At 39.4% G+C, this 22,208-nt stretch overlaps 3 protein-coding genes across 3 annotated transcripts; all 3 read right to left on the reverse strand.

The window, feature by feature from the left end:
* Nucleotides 1-683: 683 nt before the first annotated feature.
* On the reverse strand, nucleotides 684-5,439 carry msmo1 (methylsterol monooxygenase 1). The gene is made up of 6 exons (XM_020647173.3): nucleotides 5,296-5,439; nucleotides 3,363-3,655; nucleotides 3,090-3,238; nucleotides 2,135-2,261; nucleotides 1,852-2,006; nucleotides 684-1,433 (listed from the first exon to the last, which is right to left on the reverse strand). Exons 2-6 carry the CDS (start codon nucleotides 3,615-3,617, stop codon nucleotides 1,244-1,246), a joined length of 876 nt encoding a protein of 291 aa, XP_020502829.1. The 5' UTR covers nucleotides 3,618-3,655; nucleotides 5,296-5,439; the 3' UTR covers nucleotides 684-1,243.
* A 660-nt stretch (nucleotides 5,440-6,099) lies between these two features.
* klhl2 (kelch-like family member 2) lies at nucleotides 6,100-17,011 on the reverse strand. Its single transcript, XM_020647185.3, has 15 exons — nucleotides 16,572-17,011; nucleotides 13,685-13,804; nucleotides 13,482-13,588; nucleotides 13,254-13,375; nucleotides 11,988-12,150; nucleotides 11,238-11,347; nucleotides 11,034-11,150; nucleotides 10,646-10,795; nucleotides 10,443-10,560; nucleotides 9,462-9,659; nucleotides 9,219-9,320; nucleotides 8,583-8,711; nucleotides 8,328-8,468; nucleotides 8,097-8,240; nucleotides 6,100-7,570 (listed from the first exon to the last, which is right to left on the reverse strand). The coding sequence occupies exons 1-15, from the start codon at nucleotides 16,637-16,639 to the stop codon at nucleotides 7,542-7,544; spliced, it is 1,818 nt and encodes a 605-aa protein (XP_020502841.1). The 5' UTR covers nucleotides 16,640-17,011; the 3' UTR covers nucleotides 6,100-7,541.
* Nucleotides 17,012-19,267: 2,256 nt separating this feature from the next.
* Nucleotides 19,268-22,102, reverse strand: med28 (mediator complex subunit 28). The gene is made up of 4 exons (XM_020647182.3): nucleotides 21,903-22,102; nucleotides 20,226-20,292; nucleotides 20,020-20,132; nucleotides 19,268-19,769 (listed from the first exon to the last, which is right to left on the reverse strand). Exons 1-4 carry the CDS (start codon nucleotides 22,059-22,061, stop codon nucleotides 19,566-19,568), a joined length of 543 nt encoding a protein of 180 aa, XP_020502838.1. The 5' UTR covers nucleotides 22,062-22,102; the 3' UTR covers nucleotides 19,268-19,565.
* Between the last annotated feature and the right edge of the window lie 106 nt (nucleotides 22,103-22,208).

A 22,208-nucleotide genomic window follows, 5' to 3' on the forward strand; every position in this document is an offset into this window, starting at 1 on the left:
CTGAATCAAGAAAACAATTGTGCTCTATAAGTCTGTTTTGTCAAGCCAAGGTGGCCTCCTTGATAAGGAACTTTGTGGATGGTTAATGGCAGATGCAATATTCTCATCAGGTACTAACAAAACTGGGGTGACACGTAAAAATAAAGAACTATTAACGTGTTTTTACAAATTTTATTTTTTACATCAGAAAGTGTATGACAATGTTATCCAATATCTAATTCTTATGTTTACCATCTCCTTGTTGGCCTTAATCTCAAACATCCTCATTTCCTGTTGGTACCTGCTGCTGCTGGCTGACTTGACACCACTGTTTGTGCTGGAGGAGGCAGCAGGGGTGTGTCCACAGTGCAGCAGAGAGGAGATGGAGAGGACCTCCTGTATCTAATCATCCACTATTCTACAAAAAACATATATTATACATACACTCATATACATATATAGTGTCTGCAGTTAAAAAAAAACAAAAGCTCACCGAGAAGGTGAACATATTTGATGACTGTAAGAAATAGAAATATAAGTGATGCAATACTAGAGACATGTCAATAACAGACTGTGTTTAATGTGATGTATCCTGAGGCGCAGATCATCAAGTCTTCTTTGTATACAGTTTCTGTAGAAATTATGTTGCCCAACACAACCAAACTCCTTCAATTTTTTATTCTTTAAAAAAAAAACAGAACATCTTTAATTTATTTTGTTAAATCAACAGCTTTTTATTATTTTTAACAGTCTTAGACAAAAAAGTGCCATATGAGCCGAACCCTTTTTATTATCAAAATTCAACAGTTTCCTCAGAACTGCAGCAACAACACAAAGTCACAATGACTCAGTTTCATTAAAGAGGAAGTGCTATAGTGCTAAGACATTCAGAGGTAAGTGGAAGCATTTCACGAGAGAGTTTTATGGTACAGCCTTTTCCCCTCATTGACCAGACAAAGCAAAAACTCAAAATGAGGATGTTGATGCTTTTATTCAGTCAACAGCTGTTGGCAGAAGAGGACAACAGTACTATCTTTTTGCAGAGAGGCACAGATGACACACTGAAACCAACAAACAGTTTGATTCAGAATCAAACCAGAGTCAGTCTGATTGCTTTCAAGTACACCTGTAGTGTTTGTTAACTGTATGTCCCAAAATCATCAGAGTTTGTGTGTGCTCATTGTGTCTGTTCTGCTGCCCCCTTCTTCCTCCACGCAGACCAGTTGTGAGTGTATCAACAGATGAACCGAAGCATTGAGGACCTTTACTGCTCCTTCTTGTCTCCCTGTTTCTGCATGTACTTGTTGAACTGGCCGTCTGTCTTCAGCAGCTTGTCCCACCAGGTGAAGGTAGAGGCATAGTTCCCTGTAAAGTTCATGTGGTGGAAGTCGTGGAAACGGGTTCCGGCGTAGAACGGGATCAGGTGCAGTGGGTTTAGAGGGATGTCATAGCCACTGAGAGGGGGGGGAAAAAATCATAATTTAAAGTTTGTCAGCTATACATATTAAATAAATTACCCATTTTATTTTGTCTTATATATCAAGAAAATATGTTTTCAATGTTTTTTTAAATCCAAGAAATTGGTCTACAGTGTTTTTGCAATAATGATATGAGTAATGAAGCATTTATTCTGGTTCTGTATATGGCTAAATGCATTTTGATGATAAGCCTACAGTACCGCATCAAAAAGGAGCTCTGTCACCTCAAGTAACTGCATAGCTCCATAGACAACAACATGACATGACATATGGTGTTCCCTGTCGCCCCCTAGTGGTCTACCTTACAAGTTACAGTCTAAAATCGCCTTATTTCCAATACTTCTGCAGGAAAGTGCAGCAACATACTAAAAATGGCAGCTGTGTTTTCTCCTACCTGTGGACATCAATGGTCTCCAGCAGGCGGAAGGACACCCAGGCCCACAGGAAGAACACATGGTTGCAGAAGATCATGATGCCAATGAAGAAACCCGCTCCCAGGATAAGAGTCTCTGCAGGATGAGCATATTCTGCCTGCATGCCGAACGGAGACTGAGGGACAGCAGAGAGACTGATATGAAAACATGTGTGGCCACCTATTGTGATGGCACAGTGGAAAGAAAAGCAAGACAATGCTGTGTTGGTGCTAATTTGTTTTCTCGCTTGTTTGTAAAACTCACAGTGAACTCATGGTGGACTTTGTGGATGTATTTGTAGATTCTGCGGTGATGCAGCAGACGATGGAGGAAGTAGTGCCAGGCATCTTCAACGACAGCGCAGCCAAAACACTGAGCCAGGACATACGGCCTAGAGGAGCAAGCAGAGTAGTTATTGCAACAGATATGAAATATGCTACTGAAGGTAATAAAGCCTCTTTTCACACATGCATTACACTCATAAAGATATCCTCTTGTGAACTTAAACTTGTACATGTGAACTTAAAAGGCTGACTCTGTTTACCTAACTTGATCCAATAAATAGTCTGTAACATTCAGCTTGAGTGTGTCAGAAGGATGATGACATTGTTCATTTTGCAGAGCAGAGTTTATCCCTGTGGGTTTTTCCTAATGCTGCCAGTTGGTTGTGTTTTCCCTTGTCTAACCTCGTCGTAGAGTTTTCCTCATGAGTTTCTCTGTGAATTATTTTGGTCTGTTTTTTGACCTTGCTTTTATCTGCTCATCTGGATTTGTTTGCTGATTGGATTTTCTGTGTACCAAACCGGACTGAATAAATACCTGCCTGATTTTACTCTGCCCCTGTGGAGTCTTACTTTTGAGTCCATTGTGTGTACTTTGTGTGATAGTGTTACAGATGAATGACTATTTAGCATATGTTTCACGATTATTATTGCAGAAGGAGAACTATGTGCTTTCATTTTGAGGCTATGCTATGCTGCACTATCTGAAGGAAATACAAATATTCAGCTGTAATTGTATTAAGAACAAAACAAGCACTAATAAAATTGTTTTTGGTATCATGCTAAAGGAGAACAAAAAAGTATATATAAATTTCACACCATGTATTTGAGAATATCTTATGCTCATGTGTCGCTGTTGTATAACTTTTAAACACTACATCCCTGGTACTTTCAATGTCATGCCATGTTCATTTGTGTTTTATTGCACTTCCACTCACCAGCGTGGCATGGAGTCCCAGTCGTAAGGGATGTTAAAGAACTCAGTGAAGTAGTATGTCCCACAGATCAAAGGTAGCTGGATGCAAAAGTGGTTAAACAGCAGCATCTTGAAACATCTCCACTGTTTCTCCCATGTCTCTGGTTTGTCCTGCACACCAACACACATACACAAAAACAAACAAACACAGTCAGGAAAAGGACGATCTATTAGGAGTCGTCTCCACTTAGATTTAACAAAATGTTTATCAGGACATATTCAGTTCCTCACAAACCTGTTGAATCTTGTATTTTTGCATGAAGGGCATGAACTGGAAAAGGAAACCAGGCAAGCAGAACAGGAAATAAATGAACTCATGGACAATGAGAGACCCCCAGGTGGCAATCTGAAACTTGGTGTAGTTGTCCAGCATGTAGTCCCAGGCGTGTTTCAGGGAGGGCTGGAGGGGATTTTCTGGCAGTGCTGCATCAACATACTCCACAGCCAGGTATGCAGAGCTCAAGATGTCTGCTGAGCCGTTCATTGCCATGATGATAATGTGAGGTGACTGCAGGCCTGAAGAGATGACTGACAAACAGAAACACTATGTTATATATGTGGCACTCTGAATGAAGTTATTATAAAAACAGGTAGACAGATTAAATTCATTGCCATATACTTCAACTTTGTCAAAAAAAAATGGATTTGAAAAATAAATTCAGAAGGAAATAGCCTTTTCTAAAAACAATTAGCAACAACAAATAATATTCATATATGGCAAATAATCAAAGAGAGACAGAGACTATTGGTAAACTAAAAGAAAACTCACAATTGTACACTAAAGAAAATGTATGTAATGTAATCACAATTTATGATGAATTCATCAAAAGTTCATATACTTTAGTTTGCTGCATTAATTGACAGTTCTTAACTGAGTCATTGTGGTTCTTAAAAACATTTCACTAATGTTATATAGTCAAAATATTGACAGATTATGTTTTTAACATATTTCTCATACATTGTCAAAAAAGACATCTACCATACAGGAGAAATGTAACTTCACGCTACTGAACTTACAGACATATATCAGTTTTATAATCCTATTAAAATTGTTTACTAATCAAAACAACAACCACTTTGTCAGGCTGATGCTGCACACAGGCTCAACACATCACAACTTGTCTGATACTTATTCTGAGGTTTTAAAATGTACATTTACCCTGAGAAACTTTTGTTCAGTGAAATACTTTATAAACAATTAATATTCTTCCAAAAAAAAATCATAAACAGTTTAAATAGACTTTGCTATAAGATGCAGATTCTAGAGATATGTAAAGGTAGGTCTGGTGCAACAGTGTTAAAAGTTCTGCATTCTGAGTTAAGATGCAAAAGACAACCCTGGGACTGTGTTGCAATTTACATTATTGGCATTTTATATGTGCATATATGAAGCAATACATTTTTTTAATGTAAAATCCAATTATGTACTGTGACAAGTAGGAACTAAAGCTCTAAAACAAATGTCCTCTTTGCAATTTGTATGTAGGCTAGATGGTATGACATGAAAATACTCAAGAACAGAGGCGTGAGATTCATTCTTTCTTGAGTTATATATGTAACTGTTGACCATTACACAACTTTAAGACAAAAGACGTGCACTTAAATAAGCATGATTGATTTTAACTTCAAAATACTTCAGTCTCCTTTTACAGATGTTAGTGTAGTTTTAATGATTTTAGCTGTTTTGCGGTACAATAACCTTGCTACACTGTTTTACATACTAGGTTATAGCCTGATAATATGAGCATAATTAAAATAAAATAAAAACATGCAATTCAGATCATTATATTCAACACTACTTGCAGACTTTTGTAGCAACAGCAGCTGCCAAACAATAAACTACATTTAAATGGAAGAAACGTAGACAGTCAGGGGACCCCCCCCAAAACCTTTATGTGTGTCCCTGCAGCTCTCCCATATAACACTTTCCAGTATCAATAGTTAACGCTTCAACACTTTTACACAATTACAGGATTATTAATTAACAGCTGTGTTCGCTAAATAGGCTTTAGCAGTCTATTTTCCGCAACATTTCACAGCTCGTAACAAAACATGGGCTTTTATTATTTAGCATGCTAAATGTGCTGATACAATTTACAATCCCAAATAACCACTGAGAAAAAGCTACAAGTACACATTTGAAGCAGACAACGCCGGACAACTCTCACCTTTTCAGCGGGTTCTTCCGTCTACCTGAGCAAGAGGCGGTAGGGCCGAGTAAAGTACAGTAATATCGAGTAACCTGATTGGCCGAGAAGAGAGGAGACTGACGTCGCGGGACCGAACGGCATCGCTGATTGGTCCGCGTGATGGAGCGATGATAGTGAGACTGGAGGTTTCTACAGCAACGGCCAATCAGATGCGAGCTTGGCTTTCATAACCTCCGAAATACTGAACAGTATGTACGAGGGAAGAGATGGTGTGGTCCGGAGAACTTTAGTCATGAATTTTTATCTACTTTATCAGGGTGGGGAAATTTGGGAAATGACATTGACTGTTTGAAAACATATTAAATCATATATATTTTACCCACCTTTTTAAATGACATAGTTTTTTTTTTTTCCTGCTAGGAAGGCCTACTGTTTATTTCTCAAATAAGAAGACTTTGGCATCTCAGTAGCTACATTTAAATAACATGTTTACACCACTTATTAATATATATCTACGTCCTTCTCTGTTGTTTGTTTTATTGTTATACTTTTTCTGTTTTATTGGATTTCAAGTTTGATATTCTTACAATGTTTTTGTTGTATTTGTATGTATTTCAGTGTGTTCACTCTTTGAAAGAAACAAAAAACTGCACTATCAGCATTTAGGCATATACAAGTATAATTAACACCCAAGAGTAATGGTATATATGAAATTGTATTAAATAAATGATTACCGGTATTAAAAACTCACAAAACGTTATTCCATTTCAATGTTTTACTGATTTGGCAAAGTTTTAAAAACAGATTATGTCATTTCACTGCTTTAAATACAAGAAGCATATTTATTAATGATAATATAAAACAGGTAATGAAACATTTGCAAAGTCATTAGCCTACATGACATTCCTCAATACACTGACAGGAAACAGCGATACCAGTTACTATTATAGCAGGGTTTTTTTTCCCAATATAAGAGGAGAGGAAAGAGACTGAAGAAACAGAAATACAAGAGAAGGTTTGGTCACTTTCCAGAAAGAGAGAGAACAGATTAGTAAAGTAGTAAAGAAGAGAGACAGAAATAAAGAGACATAATAAAATTGGCACATTCATATTAAGTCAGGGTGTGCAGTAGTTAATAGGGTTGCTACACCAAAAGGAGAGGAGGAAAACAGGGACCATGCAGAGTTCAGGCTGTCATCAGTGGTTACAACCACAGGAAAGATGGCTGCCAGGTGACAGTAAAGCACTGATACATCCAACTGTTTTTTTTTATCTCAAACAGCTTCTCCCTCTTGTCACTGTTTTTGGCAACATGGACGATTCTTCTCCTTTACCAGAAGAGTTTTATTCCAGATAAAGTAGCTTTTTTTGAAAGAGGAAATGTACATTTTCTGCTAATTCTTCTCAGATAATTCTGAATTCATGCCGACGTGTCCGACGCACCATCACAGATGTAACGTCAGTCCTCAAACATAATTCATTCATCCAAGAAAAGGTCCATCTGTTCTCTGTCCAGTGACAGTTCTTGAGGCATTACACAGGAGAAGAAGAAGAAGAAAGGGGAAGGCAGGGTTGTAATTTGACATTCAGGCACACTGCAACACTGTAAAAGGTCAGAGGTCAGACGTAGTGCATTCATGCGGTGTCCATCCACCTCAGAGAAACTCGGATGCACAGAAACACACATGCTCACATGTGCAAGCAAAGGAGCACCTTAAATGCAAGCGCGCGCGCACACGCACACACACACACACACACACACACACACAGACACACGCACACACACACGCACGCACGCACGCACACACACACACAATCTCAGACAATTGTCAGGAGAATAAAAACAAAGGAGAACCAAAGATTTTTTTAGTCACCAGTGGTCTTTGTCTGTCTTCCTCTCCTCTCCTTGTTGGTTCATGTTAACATTACCAAAGTTAAAGTAACTTTGCAGTTATAGTAGCTTCATATCAGTAGCGTTTTCAGTGACACTGCAGTGGTACAGTCGCTGCGGCAGTCCTGCCAGGAGGGCATGAAAACACAGGTTCCACCCCCCTCTGTTCGTTACACCCTCCTTTCGTGCAGGTTAAGTGCAAAAATCTTCATCCTCAACAACAACAACAACAATCTTGTCATTTTTCCTTCATCTTTGTCAGTGCCTGCGCTAATGCTGCCCGACGAAGCATTGGCATCATAGACAGATCCAAGATAAGTTTTCAGCAGGAGAATTCACTCTGCTCAGAATCAGCGGCGGGTTTTAAGAGCAGTCATAAGGGCTTGTCGATCATAGTCACACCTGTGGGAAGGAAAAATGGAAAAAGATGAGGATACTTACTTAGTATCAACACACATGATACCATTTCCAAACAAAGCACTTTTTATATAAATGTAAAATAAGAATAGTTGTATGAGTCAGACACATGTGTTTAACATCTTTCCTCCAGCAGTGGATATGATTGATTTCATTTGTTGTGTGTATTTTTCTGTTTTTTGTTTTTTTTTGCCAGATTTGACTTCTGGATTTGTTGTTGAATTTGTGGTCAGTGGATTTACTTTATGTGTTTATGTTTAAGTCTGCCTCCATGATTCATAACATGTAAAATATATGCCATGTGATCCTATGTCCTGGAAACAAACATATATGAGTGAAATACACAATTTATACTTTTACTGAATTGATTCTACAAAATGTTGATTAAAAATCCTAGTATTGAGCTACAGCTGAAGCTGGAATTCAATCTCTTTGTCACAGACGTTTATATTCAAATTGTCAGTTTAGTAGTAAAGTTGTTAGCATGTTAGCTCATCTGTTGCCTTCACACCTGCATAACTGCGTCCCGTGCTCATACAGGTGGGCAGTAGCGTCCACTTATCCGAGTTTGGATTGTAGAACTCCACAGAGGCTAAATTACAGCTGCCGTCATCTCCTCCCACCACATAGAGAATGTTATTTACAGCACACACACCTACAACACACACATACACAGAATGAATATTCATGGCACTCTTACATGGTAACGCTTGAGGTCTATTCTACAGACGGTCTGCATTACCTGCGTTGCGTCGACACATGTTCATGTCAGCTACCTGTCTCCAGCTGTTAGAGGCCGGATCATAAACTTCACAACTTTTTCTCACCAGCGGCCCATCGTGACCCCCCACAGCATATAGTAAACCTTTTAGCACACCTACACCTAAGGGAGACAAAAACAGTGTTTTACAAGATCCTGGACCAGATCTCTGGATGGATAAAGATGAAATGTCTCTTTGTCTTTTTTAAAGATTTTAGAAATTAAAAACACACAGACCTGCTCCACTACGTCTCGTGCCCATCTCTGCAATGTAGCTCCATGTGTTACTTTTCGGGTTGTAAGCTTCTACTGTGCTCAGACATTGCCTGGTTGCCCCATCATAGCCTCCTACTGCATACAGGATCCCTGAAAACACACACAAGAAAAGCATACAGTTCATAGCCAAGAAAAAGGCACAACCTTGTCTTCAAATGTAGTGATTTGAAACAACATACTCAGTATAAGGGTCTTAGTTGTATTTTATACTTTAACTTAGGTTGTGGTTTATACAGTGATATCTGTATTTGTTAGACAGTTTGTCCGTTTTCTATCCTTTCCTCTTGAGCATCTTTTACAAAATTCTCATTTGAAAAAAAATAAGATATTCAATAAAGTCTGCTGCTTGAAAAAGTTAACAGACACTTCGCCTTTTATAGTCACCACAACACCAAACACGGGATACACAGGGTTTTAACCAATGTCTTTACAAATTGTTGCTTTAACACCTGCAATAATAATAGTGTCTTAATAAAAAAAAAGGCATGTACTTTGCAAAAATTGTATTTACTGCTGAACGTGCGCACGCTTCATTATTTTATTTTTTTTAACTATTTCTAAATGTTGACAGGAAAACTGAACTGAAAATGTATTCACCATTAACAACCCCCACTCCTACACTGCTCCGTCTGGTACTCATGGGTAACACATGGAACCACTCGTCTGTTTTAGCGTTGTATGCTTCCACTGTCGACAGACCTGCAAACACACACAGAACATGCATCAAAACATTATTAACATCAACATATACATACAGCACATATTCCTTGTTGTTATAAAACCATGAAGGGGTTCAGTGTCTAATAAAATAATTTGAACGTCACTCAAACAGAACTGCACCTGTGCTGCCGTCAAAGCCTCCCACAGCGTACAGGAGCCCGTTGAGCACAGCGGCCCCTAGTGTTGACCTGCGGTCTTGCATGCTGCTCACGCTCGTCCAGCGATCCATCATTGGGTCGTAACAGTCGACTGTCCGTACACGCAGAGAACCGTTGAAACCACCAACAGCGTAAACGCAGCCGCCTACGTACACGACACCTAAAAGGCAACACAACAGAAAACGCACGGGTGAAAAAAATATACAAAACATCATTCTATTACCCTGCATCAATGAGAAATACTGCTTTCTTTCTCCTCCTATTTTTGAGATTTTTTTAATTTTTGGGGCGTTTTAGGCCTTTATTGGAGGGATAGGACGGTGGATAGAATTGGAAATCAGGGGGAGAGAGTGGGGAACTGACAAGAGCCACAGGTCGGATTCGGGCCGTCCGCTTTAAGAACTACAGCCTCCATACATGGGGCGAGCGGACTAACCACTGCACCACCAGCGCCCCAGCACCTATCTTTGACTCCATTATATTTTGTGCTCCTGAATTTAGGCAAAAAAAAGAGTCTAACTCTACTCCACCAACTCATGAAATCTAAAACTACGATGTCTCATCAGGTGTTTGTGTAAATGTTTGATGATAAGTCATTGAAAAGAACATGACACGACTTGGACCAATGGAAAACCTCAGTAGAATACCTGAACTCTAATATTAATCTTCACCAGTAAATTAGATTTGTAACCCGTCACAGATTTATTTAAGTGGATACAGTATGACATATAGTAACCTAGGGTGCTGTAAAGATTACTGGTTCAGTGATATCAACACTTAATCTGCTGTGTGAGGACGAGGTCCAGGTGATAAACTTAATTTTAAATTTATGAAGGTCAACCCAAGAGCACCATTAGTTCAGGTCCTCCAATGGAACCCCCTCTCGTAGTCTTTAGAGGGTCCCGCCTCTTGATATTGTGATGTGTTTTAATGGATTCACTACCTGCTCTGCACCTCCTGGTCGGGAGCTCAGCCACCTGGTACCATCTCTGCTCTTCGAAGTCGAAACACTCCACACTGCGGATCGCCTTTGGAGCCTGGCCTCCAACCACCACCATCACCTGACCAGAGCATTTAGAGAAGAGCCATCGCATGAGGAGTCCAGTAAATATGAGAGTCATTTCTCAGCTAACTTGTGGAGCTTACCTTAGGACAGCAGGCTGGGGTCCTCATGCGTGTGCGTGCAGTTTTCATCAGGGCTCTCTGGTCAGCTGGCAGGAGGTGATACTTCATGGCCTCTATTAGGTAGTCTTTACAAGCACTGCTGTTCTTAATCAGAGACTCTTCTTCCACTCGCTTACACAACACATCAGTGAGAAAGAAACACACCAGCAGAGAAGACAAACAGTGAGCTACAGTATATTCTGACACAGCAGCTGAGACAGAGAGATGATATTTGGTTTTCCTAAAAAAAAGAAAATTGAACATTGGAATTCCCAACGTTTGCAACCATAATGACTATTTTATTCAATTTTTCGTATTCTATGTTGTAAATATTATTTTACATGTATGTTTTCCATGCAGACTCTCTTACCTGCACCAGGTATTCTCTGGAGAGAAGTGGCAGGCGGACATGCTCCATCAGGTGAGCCAAGTGTTCCTGTCGGACATCTTTATCGTGGTTCACCCAGGCTATCACCGCCTCAAAAACCTATACAATAAAAAGTGAACACTTTCAGTTCCGTAGGTACAATAATCTGTCCTACCTGAGTAGGCTGGGCAGGTTAAGTGTGTTTACCTTCTCCTCTGTAGGGATGGTGAGCTTGTCGCTGGCGATCAGGCTGGACACCTGCTCCATTCCCAGATTGAGGAATTCTTCACTCCCAACCACCTCGGTGAAATGTTGCTCTGCAGATGGACATTTTTCTTATCATCTCTATACATTAAAAACTAGGGCTGTCAGCATTAAGTGTGATTAATGAAGGTCTGAAATGAATGCATTCATTTTTTTTATCAGGATTAATTGCATGCTATTTTGTCCTTTGAGGCGCACTGTGGATACGCCTCCACATACTGTATCTCCTTGCAGCCACAGTCATAAATTGGCATTCCCAGACATCTCAGTTTACAAGCAAAAAAGTTATATTAACCGCTTGACATCAACTATCTCATTTTTTCCCCTTCCTTTGAGCTGTTTTCATTTTGTTTTTAATCCATAAAGAGTTCCTTTTTCCGTTGAGCCAGGATGTCAATGTTGTATCATTCGATCTTATTTCAAAATAAAGCAGGGCTGAACTCAAGCAGCATATAAAGTACTCTCAGCTAAAGACCATAAAACAATTCAGAATAAAAGCTTCACAATATTTTTTTCTTAAATGCAAAATAATGCATATCATTTAAAACATGAGCTTAAAAATGCGATTAAATTGTAATCGTTCAGCAGCCTTACCTAAAACTACTCTAAGTCAGTCTGGTCCACCATTCTACAGTATATCCTCCAGAACAGACATTTAGAGAACAATTTGAATAGAGCAGCACGTTAACAAACCTGCGTAGCTGTTGGCCTGTGTGAGGAGCTGAGAGCAGGCGTGCAGGTCAGCGAACGCTCGTATTCCCAGACAGTTGGACGGGTGAAGCTGAGAGCTCAGGAACTCACAACAAGCTTTTTTCACCTCATTGAGCTGGAGCAGGCCTGCTGCAGGAAGCAATGCCTGTCAAACACACATGCATATGATATTCTGTGTGAAGTGGTCGTTTTCTCTCTTTTGAATTCAGATTGATTAAATAAAAGTGGTGACAGGGTGTTTTTAGAAACAGCATCTGCACCTAAAACGGCCCGTATTCCATTCCAACAATTTCTATAACTAAGAAACCGAAGTGCTCCAGTTAGACGGCTTCTGTAGAAAAGCATTTCTTTTTCAATGTACTTCCAGATATCACAATAAAAGGTCAGTGTTTCTAACTTTACTATAAACACCAGTTAAGAGAGAACACATCGTTTCTTTGAGATTAGTTTACTTTAGCCCAGCAGATAAGGATGGAAAAAATAAGGCAAAAGCTAAAATGTTCTAAACTTGACTAAAACATTTCCAAGGTAATTACTTTATTCTAATTTTCAGACTTCAACTTTATATATTTAACTTGTATTATGCTTGACAATCTACTGGTGCTGGGCAATTAATCAAGGATCACTTTCAATTATGATTTTGGCTTTCTACAATCACAAAAAACAAGACAACCTCGATTAAATGAGTAATGTGCCGCATGCCGTGTTGCGCTCTTTTGTCAAAGGTTTTGTTCTTGTGTGGTAAAAGAGTTTATTGTTATCTTGCATCAACAAGAGTAACCGTGTTTGATTATCATGATTTCAAAATCAATCAAAAGATGATCGTGATTAGGATTTATTTTCTGTTTATTTTGTAAGAGCGTTCAATAAATTGATTGTCGAAATGTTGACATAGTTATAGGCTTCAAAAAAATTAGAGGTTACATACATCTCACTTTGTTATTTTTTGTCACCTAAAGAACTGCTTTAAAGGGGGTTGATTAGTAGATGGATTACGTGGATAAAACATCAATCTGCTCAACAAATTCCCTTAACCCCCTGACTCAAAATAATATGTTTATGTATAAGTGTGTGAATAAAAACAGTTTATGTAGGCAGATAAACACCAGAGTAACAAACTGACTTACAAATACTCTCCTACAACAGCAGTTTAGACTTCTGAAATGTGGCCTAGAAATATTATAGTGTGAAAGAAACTGAGTAAATAGCGTTCACAAAGAGCATTTTATGTGAGTGAGTTAACTTCACCTGCACATTTTCCTCTGTGACCTGTATCTCTGCTGTGTAAATGTAGTCCACCAACAGGCCCAGAGTCCAGCCATCCATCTCCTTTATCCTCACTCGCTTTGCTCTGCTCTCTGCCATCTCACCTGTCGATACATCCACACGTATTAATCGTCTATTTACGGCGACGGACATTACAGTCGTTCAACATTGAAGGAAATCATAGAACATGTACAGAAGAGGGCCCCTCACCTGTGAACATGGCGTGGAAGTAAGGGCTCCCCGCAGCCAGCACCACCCTGTGAGCAGAGATCTCTACATCCTCTGCCACTATGGTCACGTCACACAGCAAGCTCTGGCTATACGGGCATTGAAAGGACAGAACGGATTACAATTTAAGTTTAAAGTGGCAGTACAGTACTAAGAAGATTTTTAGGAGCTGTAGTGTGCATCACCTGCGCAGCTCGTTCATGACTTTGAACGCTTTCCTCATGTGCCGAGGGTTGAGAGTGACAGGACCCTGCCTCTCCACTCCATCTTCCTTATCCAGAGTGTGTGGACAGAGTCTGGTGCACCTGACAGGGACAGAACACACACACAGACACACACATGAAGCGAACACTAAGATGTGTATTAACATTATGTTAACAGAGAATAACTGTGTCAGAAAAACTGTCTATAACTGGTGATTAATAAGGGCAGATAGAGGAGCAAAAAGGAGGAAGGCAAGTCACTGCAACACAAAAAGGTGTCCTGATTTATATAAATAAAGCTGTTGGCAATCACAGATGGGGAAATCGTGTATGCAGGATGGCCACTTCAAACAAATGTGATGAGAAAATTTGCTCCAAACATCACCTATTTTAAGAGATTGTTATTGATATAAAAACCGACCAGATGGGCCTGTTCCACTTTGGACAGTTGGTTTGACTGTTGGCATATACTGTCGCTAATGTGCTCTGTTTGATTCACTTTATGCACTAATTTAGAGTATATACACACATGTGTGGTAAAAGAGTCTGTTACCCAAACTATTCAGCCATGCAGAGAGATAGTTTTATGCCTTGACTTTTGGCTCAGTAGGGAGTTGACTTTTATTTCTTACTATTTGTCTTGACACTTTTTTTTGTGTCCTGCTCTTTTTACATGAACTGTGTTTTTATTTATTTATTGCGTTTGATTGTACAGCACTTTGATCAACTTCAGTTGTTTTTTAATGCGCTTCATTTTTGATTGGATCAGAATGGGTTTTGGTTTTATTTGTCAAATTGTAAAACATTTTTTCTCCACCACAACAAAACCATGATTTTTGTGTTGCCATAATCGCATCATGAAGAGCTTCTGATTTTAGTCAAGTAAAATGTTTGCAAAACACAACGAACAGGAATAGGATTACTCAGGTGTACAAAGTTAACTGATGTTCTCACCGACTCTGCCTATTGGCTGCTGAGGCAGGAAGTTAAACCAAAGCAGCCACACAGAGAGGGCAGGACGTTGCACTGGACACTTGCCAATCAAAATTTTGTAGAGCATGAAATAAATGAATGACAATAAGTTGAAACTGCATTAATGCATTAAGAAAAAAGAACAATGGACAGAGGCTGATGTGGATTTAATTGAATTTTTTTTAAAATCTAAAACCTCTTGTGAATCAGCGCTGAAGCAACATGAGATTATGTTGCTTAACAGTTAAAGGGTCACTTCACCCACGTATTAAAATATAAAATGATTCTTCTGCATTGTCCTGGTCATGTGAGCGTGGGGCTTTATTATCTGATGTTTTGAGACAAGATTCAAGATTCAAGATTGTTATTTGTCACATGCTCATACAGATGTGCAGTGAAATGTAAAAGCTTTGCTTCCATATCAATAAATACTTTCTTTTAAGTAGTCCCCATGATCACTATTGACTGTGTATTCTGTTGACAGTTCTGAGTGGTTAGGCCAGTGATTGTGGATAAGAACGTTGGGTTTTCAACACTGTGAGAGAGCACATAAAATAGAACCCGATTTACGCTGTGTGTTTTGACTTATAGGATCATGTAACTTATTAAATTAACTTAAATAAATGCAACATATTTGAAAACCAACATCTTAATTTAAAACAATACAACCAAATATGTCCACCATAGTTGGAAAAAAAATACTTCTCTTGAGAAGAGCCAACAAAAATGTACCAAAATCACCTTCATGATGGTGAGATTTATTGTCGGACTGTTGTATCAGTCTGCTTACGTACAAGCTTGCTGTACCAAATACACCATCCATATTTTACCTTCTGCTTCAAAGTTACCACTTAAGTTAAGACCCAGACAGCACTCCTACTGCATCCTAGAATAATGCAGCCAGTTTTTAAACTTCTGTGGGTCTGTGGGTTTAGAGAGGAGTTGGTTCAGAAGACCTTTTTATCTGGGGACATTCAGAAAGTGAGCTTAAAACAATGTTTAAATTAAGTCGCTTATTGAGGAAGAAGAAATGCACGCACACTTGCTCGAATGCTGCAAAGAGTTTTGATTCAATCACAAGTATCGACCAGAAACAGGCCTACTATCAATAATCAACAATAATACTATCAACTTTATAAAGTGATGTTTAAATGTCACGGCTCTGTTGAATTACAGTTTCTTATCTTACTGTTTGCTATAAGAGCAACATTTCATTCAGTTTTTGACTCATTTTAGAAGCATTTTGTGAAACTGATTCATCAAAGAGGTGGCAAGTATTGATTTCTTTTTAAAAGATACTTTGAATTTACTGTTGTTGGTGTGTTTAGCTCGGCCTATAGACTATGTTGATTCCAGTGAATCAAAAACGCTTTTGTACTGAACAGCAGACCATATCAACTGAGTAAAGAAGGCTTAATAAATCTGAGTATGTCTGTCTGAGTATCTTTATGAATTCAGCACACACAAACGGCCTCTTTCTTTGTCATGTTGAAGCACCAAACACTTTCATTTATGCTCCTAATGGTTAACATCACATGGTTGCTTATTTTCTGTCACAAACACACCCACACACACATGGCTATTATACCAGTTGACACACACACACACACACACACACAGCAGCTGTACAGCTATATGCCCTGAGCCATCAACACAACACCCCCGTTATCCCAACGAACAACAACAGTGTAACACAACCCCAGATTCCCCGGACACATCCTCCTCCAGCAGCCGTCCTGCAGCAGCAGCGGGCAGCCTCGGTGAATGTCCCCGGGTATCAGTGCTCGGATCCCCGGCAGTGAGCAGCCACACCGGCTGGCCGCTGTCTCTGTCAATGCGGCACCATCAGTCAAAGCAAGCCTCTGGGAAACGTCAACACACATAAACACACACTTACAGCGGATGACTGTCCATGATTCCGGTGTTTTTCAGAGGCTGAAAACTTGGCCCAGCGGCATGCACCATTCCATATCCACAAAGTCTTCTTTAATGGATTAAATTCAAGCGGCGATCATCTGTCCAGAGGCGGGGAGACGGGCTGACGGCAGCCCCATTAAATCAGTCTGCTACATATAAAAACACAGGCAGACTGCGGTGACACACAACAAACACGTTGCGATTCAACCCGGCTGTTTCTGCCCCTGCGCACGGCTTCTTCCTCCCCAAAATAACGCGCCGGAAAGGTGTCAAACGTAGCGTCAAAGTGGGGTTAATGTGGATTTTCTTTCCCCCTCCCCACACCTCGTCCTTACTGGGTGTATATGGGTGCGAGAGTCGGGCGAATAAGGATACCTGTTATTTTCCAATCGCTGATTAAAACGCACAAACAAGGACGTGTCGGCAAAGACGGTCCGCCGAGCAGCCAAGGAGGCCCACAAGAAAGCGCTGACTCCCTCTAGCTGTGGAAGACTGAAACAGACTTTCATCGGAGATATATGTTGAATTGCTATTTCAATTAGTGTGTAACCTGGCCTGTATTTACAAATGTTGTAAATAAAGTTGTTTGCGATGCGATGAGAGAAATCATTGTGATGCATTTAAGAATGTTTAGACATCTGCAGACTTGTTTAACAAAAATCCCACAAGAACAGGAATCAATAAAAAAAAATAAAAAAAAAATATCAATTACCAGAATATTTAACGGTCATATAGAGCCTATTTTTTGCACAATAATAGGCTACACTGAGCTACAACAGTGAAGACCATAAAATGAAATAAATATATAAACTAACCTGGGAATGATTACTGTAGGCCTACAGTAAATAAGAGAAATACTTGAATATCCACTCAATTCAATGAAGTAATTTTACCAAGTTTTGATAGTCTCATAATTGTGACATTGCAACTAAAATGTCATCTTCTCATTTTACTTTATGATTTTAAACAAAGGTCAAATGTCAACAGAATAATCAGTGTAATCATTTTAACATTACGTTTCAAGTTTTTTATAAATCGAATTTATACTAATAATTTGTTTTTGTGAAACGCCTTACCTTTATTTACATCCTTGCATTTAAAAAGATAAGCAAACATACTTAACTCCAAATGAATAGAAGACTTAAAGACTATATTATAAATAAGTTCAGGGAATTACTAAAGTTTTCTTATTACATATATATATATATATATAACTTTGAAATATCCAAAGTGAGATTGCATTGCATCAAAGTCTTTCTATCCTGTCAGGAATAAGAATTTAAAAGGTGTGGATTGAGCTTTAATGCTGAATAAGTGAAACAAATTCAGAAAAATTCATTTTAGTTGACCGGAGCTCATTCCAGGAATGTTAGATAACAAGTAAACAGGAGCCCATTAGGAGTTCTGCAAATATAATGCTAAATCCACAGTTCCTCCCTTTTCTCATGCCAAGACCACAGACTCCTGCTTCACAAAAAGCTTTGTCCCCGGGGACCATCTGTGAAGAACTGAGGCTGGCTGTACTGTCAGTGTACAGCCAATAGCTGTGAAGCTGAACAGAACAAGTCTGTATAGTGTTAACACAGTGAATGCATTAGTGGCAGCAGACTGCAGGAGAATCAGTCAGCTGAAGTCAAGTCTCTGTCATCATTTCATATGAAAGGAATGAAAGCAGCCAAGGAGCCACTTGAAATTGTATGTAAATAGGTGGATATGTCTTCTAATGTATTTGGCTGCTGCCTTGGCCAGGTCTCTCTTGTAAAAGAGGTTTAATCTCAACTGGACCGGTAAAGGTAAAATAATAATAAATCATATTGTTAGATACTTTTCATAGCCGTTTTGAAAGTTATCCTATACCATCCACTCACTCCCTATGGGCAAGCTTTTAAACCGAAAGTGATCCAGAGACATTTAGTATTTCAAAATTTCAGGTGTGTGGACTTGTCAGGGAGGAATTCATCAAAACAATTTAAGTAGTGGAAAGAATCATAACTAGGAACATCACAGAAGATCAAAAAAGGTGCAGATGAACAGTTACTTGTTTTTCTTCTGCTCCTCCCAGTCAACATGAGCACAGAGTATGACTGAAATGTTTTACACCATATCTGCCATCTAAAAAATGGACACATTTTAACAAGACAAAACATCTTCTGTACATTTTGAACATTAAATTGCATTCTTTATACTTGTAAATCAGAAGAAAATAAAGTTAATCTTAGCCCTCTTCCTAACTTGACTGTAACACAGACTTATGCCAGATCTGGCAACACTGATATCTCATTCTTCACAAATTCTGGCAACCAAAATCTCTCTGTTGGTGCTGCACAGTCAGTGCTGCGGATGTCGCTTTCCAGCTTGATAAACAGCTATTTTCAGAGACCTACTGTATACTTGGAACAAAGAATAAAGAATAGTATTCCTTGCTTGATATGTTCTTATTATCATACTACTTTCATAGATTATATTGCTTATTCGTTTCTTATAAAGCTTCGATGGTAACGCTCAAAGATTGCTGGATCCAACTGTTCCCATAATGCCACTTGATCAAAATCCAAACAGACAAAAACTCCCTTCATATGTTAAACTGGTTGATATCCCTATAGGTATACATCCAGAGATTGACTGTCGTTTCAATCACATGCAAAGTAAAACAAAATGATTGCATCAGTCCAGATAAAAAGTACTCACAAATTTCATTTTATTTTTACAGTAAAAAAGTCAAAAACTGAAATATTTACAGAATTCCAAAATACAGGAAGGAGTCCAGAAGAAACTTAAAATGTCATGATTTCCCCACAGCTGTGCAGAGGATGCTCTTCAGTTGTCTTATAGGTTAACACAGGACTTATTCAAGTGTGAAGCAACATAACATTCACTTCTTCGCAGCAAATATTGTATCATCCACAGAGCACGGCTTCTCACTGTGGGGCATTCTAATCAAACAGAAGACTGATGTGACTATACCACTGATGTGTTAGTTTTGTTTTGGAGGAGCAGGGGGCAGACTCGCAGAGGCCTGCTCCAAAAAGGCCAGGGGTCCAGGAGGAGGAAGGTCTGAGGGCTTGCGGTGCTGCACGCTGACATCCTCAAGAACTTGTTGCCAGTGGTGCAGCTTAGACAAGTGTTTCTGAACCAGCATTTCTTTTCTCTGAAGCTCATTACGCAACTCTGACACGTCCTAGAGGGAAAGAAGAAAAGTGAACTGAAGTAGTGAAAAGGCAGATCAGCAAACAGAAAAAAATTACATAGTTTACATAAACAATAGCAGAATGCCAATAAAGGTCAAATGGTGTGGGATTTGTTATTTCTTACAGAACTTCACAAATGACAAAGAGATGAATGAGTAATCTTTGTGGATGGGAGGTGGAGAAGACTGTCATTCAAAACTGTCAAGAGACATTAGAATACAAGTTTGGATAGTAGTTCACCTCCTTCACCACCTGCTCTGGTTTCTGCACAGATAACTGAAGCCTTTTCTGTAAGAAGAAGCACTCTGTCTGTCGAGCCACATCCAGGAACTTCTGTATGCACTGATCGACACCTGCAAGACACCGAGAGCTGCATTAGTACTCCAATAAGAGATCAATTAAGACTCTTGTTACTATACATGTCCACATTGTAAGGGTTCACTCACCAGTTCGAATCTCCTCTTGGTCAGTTCCGTTAACGTAGTCTTGGCTTACCAAGGATGCAAAACATGCCTGAATAAAAATACAAAGAGGACGATATCAGTACATTTATTTTGCCATTTTCTTAATGATGACAAAATCAGTATCAAATACTTTTGCCACAGCGATTTGTTTTTTATTTAATTCAACTTCTAATCATGTGAAATTATGAAGAGAAACCTAAGAATAGATGTAATACTTCTGGGATATTCTGAACACAACGGGTCCCCATCTACCTAACTGTTTAGGTTCTGGTGTGATGGTAGTACATCACAAGTTACCCCTATCAGGAACACAACCCGATTATCCTCCATCCTTCACAGCTTATTACTACACACCCATGTCTCCAGAGAACTGGTCAATTGTCCTAAACTGCTACCTACCATAGACTGTAAATATGAATGGACGAAGCCTGAGTGATGTCACCCATCCCATCCCAGAAATCGGTCATTCCAAAAATTACGAATGAAACAAGGGAAAAAAGCTGTACTACTGGCATGCTGTGTAAGGAAAGTACATATACAGGTATTATTTTATTGCATTATTTAATAGACAGCTGCATAGTTTCAGTTTAGAAAACACTATTTTCACCAGTACACGATGGGTTGAACTCTTTATCTCTTGTCAGCCAATTAACTAATAATAAATGTGAAGTCTTTTGAGCTGGAAAAGGAGACATTGGAAGGGCAAGAGCTTTTCGGGTGAAATGTTACCGACTCAGGGTTCTACAATATTATTTAGCAGATGCCTTTTTGTCCAGAGCATTAAGAGCATCTTAACGTTAGTACAACATTAGCAAGGATCCAGGACAGGAGGAAACAACATCAGCAACTAACAGCTTTTAAGTCAGATGACTAAATAAGTGCCCTAATTAGTCACTACATAATGCCAATCTTTGTGTAAGTGCATTTTTTTTTTTTTTATATATTTAAGGGTCAAGAGTGTCAATGCATGCAAGGTCCGAGCAAAGGAGCAGGATTGGGGTAGATTTGTATTGTTGTTTTAAAGTCAACATCACCATCAACAACTTAGTTAACAATATCATCATCATCATCATGAAAAGTCTGACCAGCATCAACACCATCCTCTAAAATCACTGAATAAAGCTTGCTTGGTAATTCATTCCACCACAGAGAATCGAAAAAGACCAAGTACTTTGGGTTTTCTGTTGTATCTTTCATCACACTGATCAAGTCTTTCATTCCACCACAGGGGAATTCATTACTTGTGTACTTGTGCAGGGTTTAATCTGAAGCACCAACAGTGTAGGGCTATAAGCAGAGGAGCAATGTGTGTTTTTTTTTGAGTGGGTTGCTGCTGCATTTCAGCTGATAGGCAGAGGTTTGAGTGTGCATGCAGGGATACCTGACAGTAAGGAGCTGCAGGTCATATCTTGATGTTTGGTTGCAAAGAGGAGTTTGTGTAGTTTACGACCAGCCAGTCAGTAACTCGGCCTCAGCCTTGTGTATTATTGTTCACACAGACCGGGATAATGAAGCCCTAGTCTAAATGTTAAATGTGGTACGCTTCAAATAGCTCTCTAGTATCATATTCTAATATTTAATCATTAACAATAAACCTCCCCTAGCATTGCTATCAGTTAGCACCCGCAGCTAACGCTAGCTAGTCCATTAGCCTCATACCTCGAAGGAAGCCTCCAGCTCATCCACCAGCGTGTTGTTTCCCTGGGCCCTCGCTGCGGAACTGGGGAAGCTCGGCTGGCCCGGTCCACCTGGACCACCGACGGGATGGGCAGCAGGCGGCTGCTGGCCGGAGAACATCCCACTCATGGAAGACGCCATCTTGGTCCGAGTTGTTTCCCCGTCAATCCGGTTCGCGCATGCGCACACAGAAGTGCGTTTGTGTGAACGCTCTCCGGTCAAATGTGTGTGGGATGCCTTGATTGACTTTTTTTTTTTCTATTTGGGGTTTTCAAGATTTGACTTTGA

The sequence above is a fragment of the Labrus bergylta genome, chromosome 1, assembly GCF_963930695.1.
Source record: "Labrus bergylta chromosome 1, fLabBer1.1, whole genome shotgun sequence".
Taxonomy (NCBI): Eukaryota; Metazoa; Chordata; class Actinopteri; order Labriformes; family Labridae; genus Labrus; species Labrus bergylta.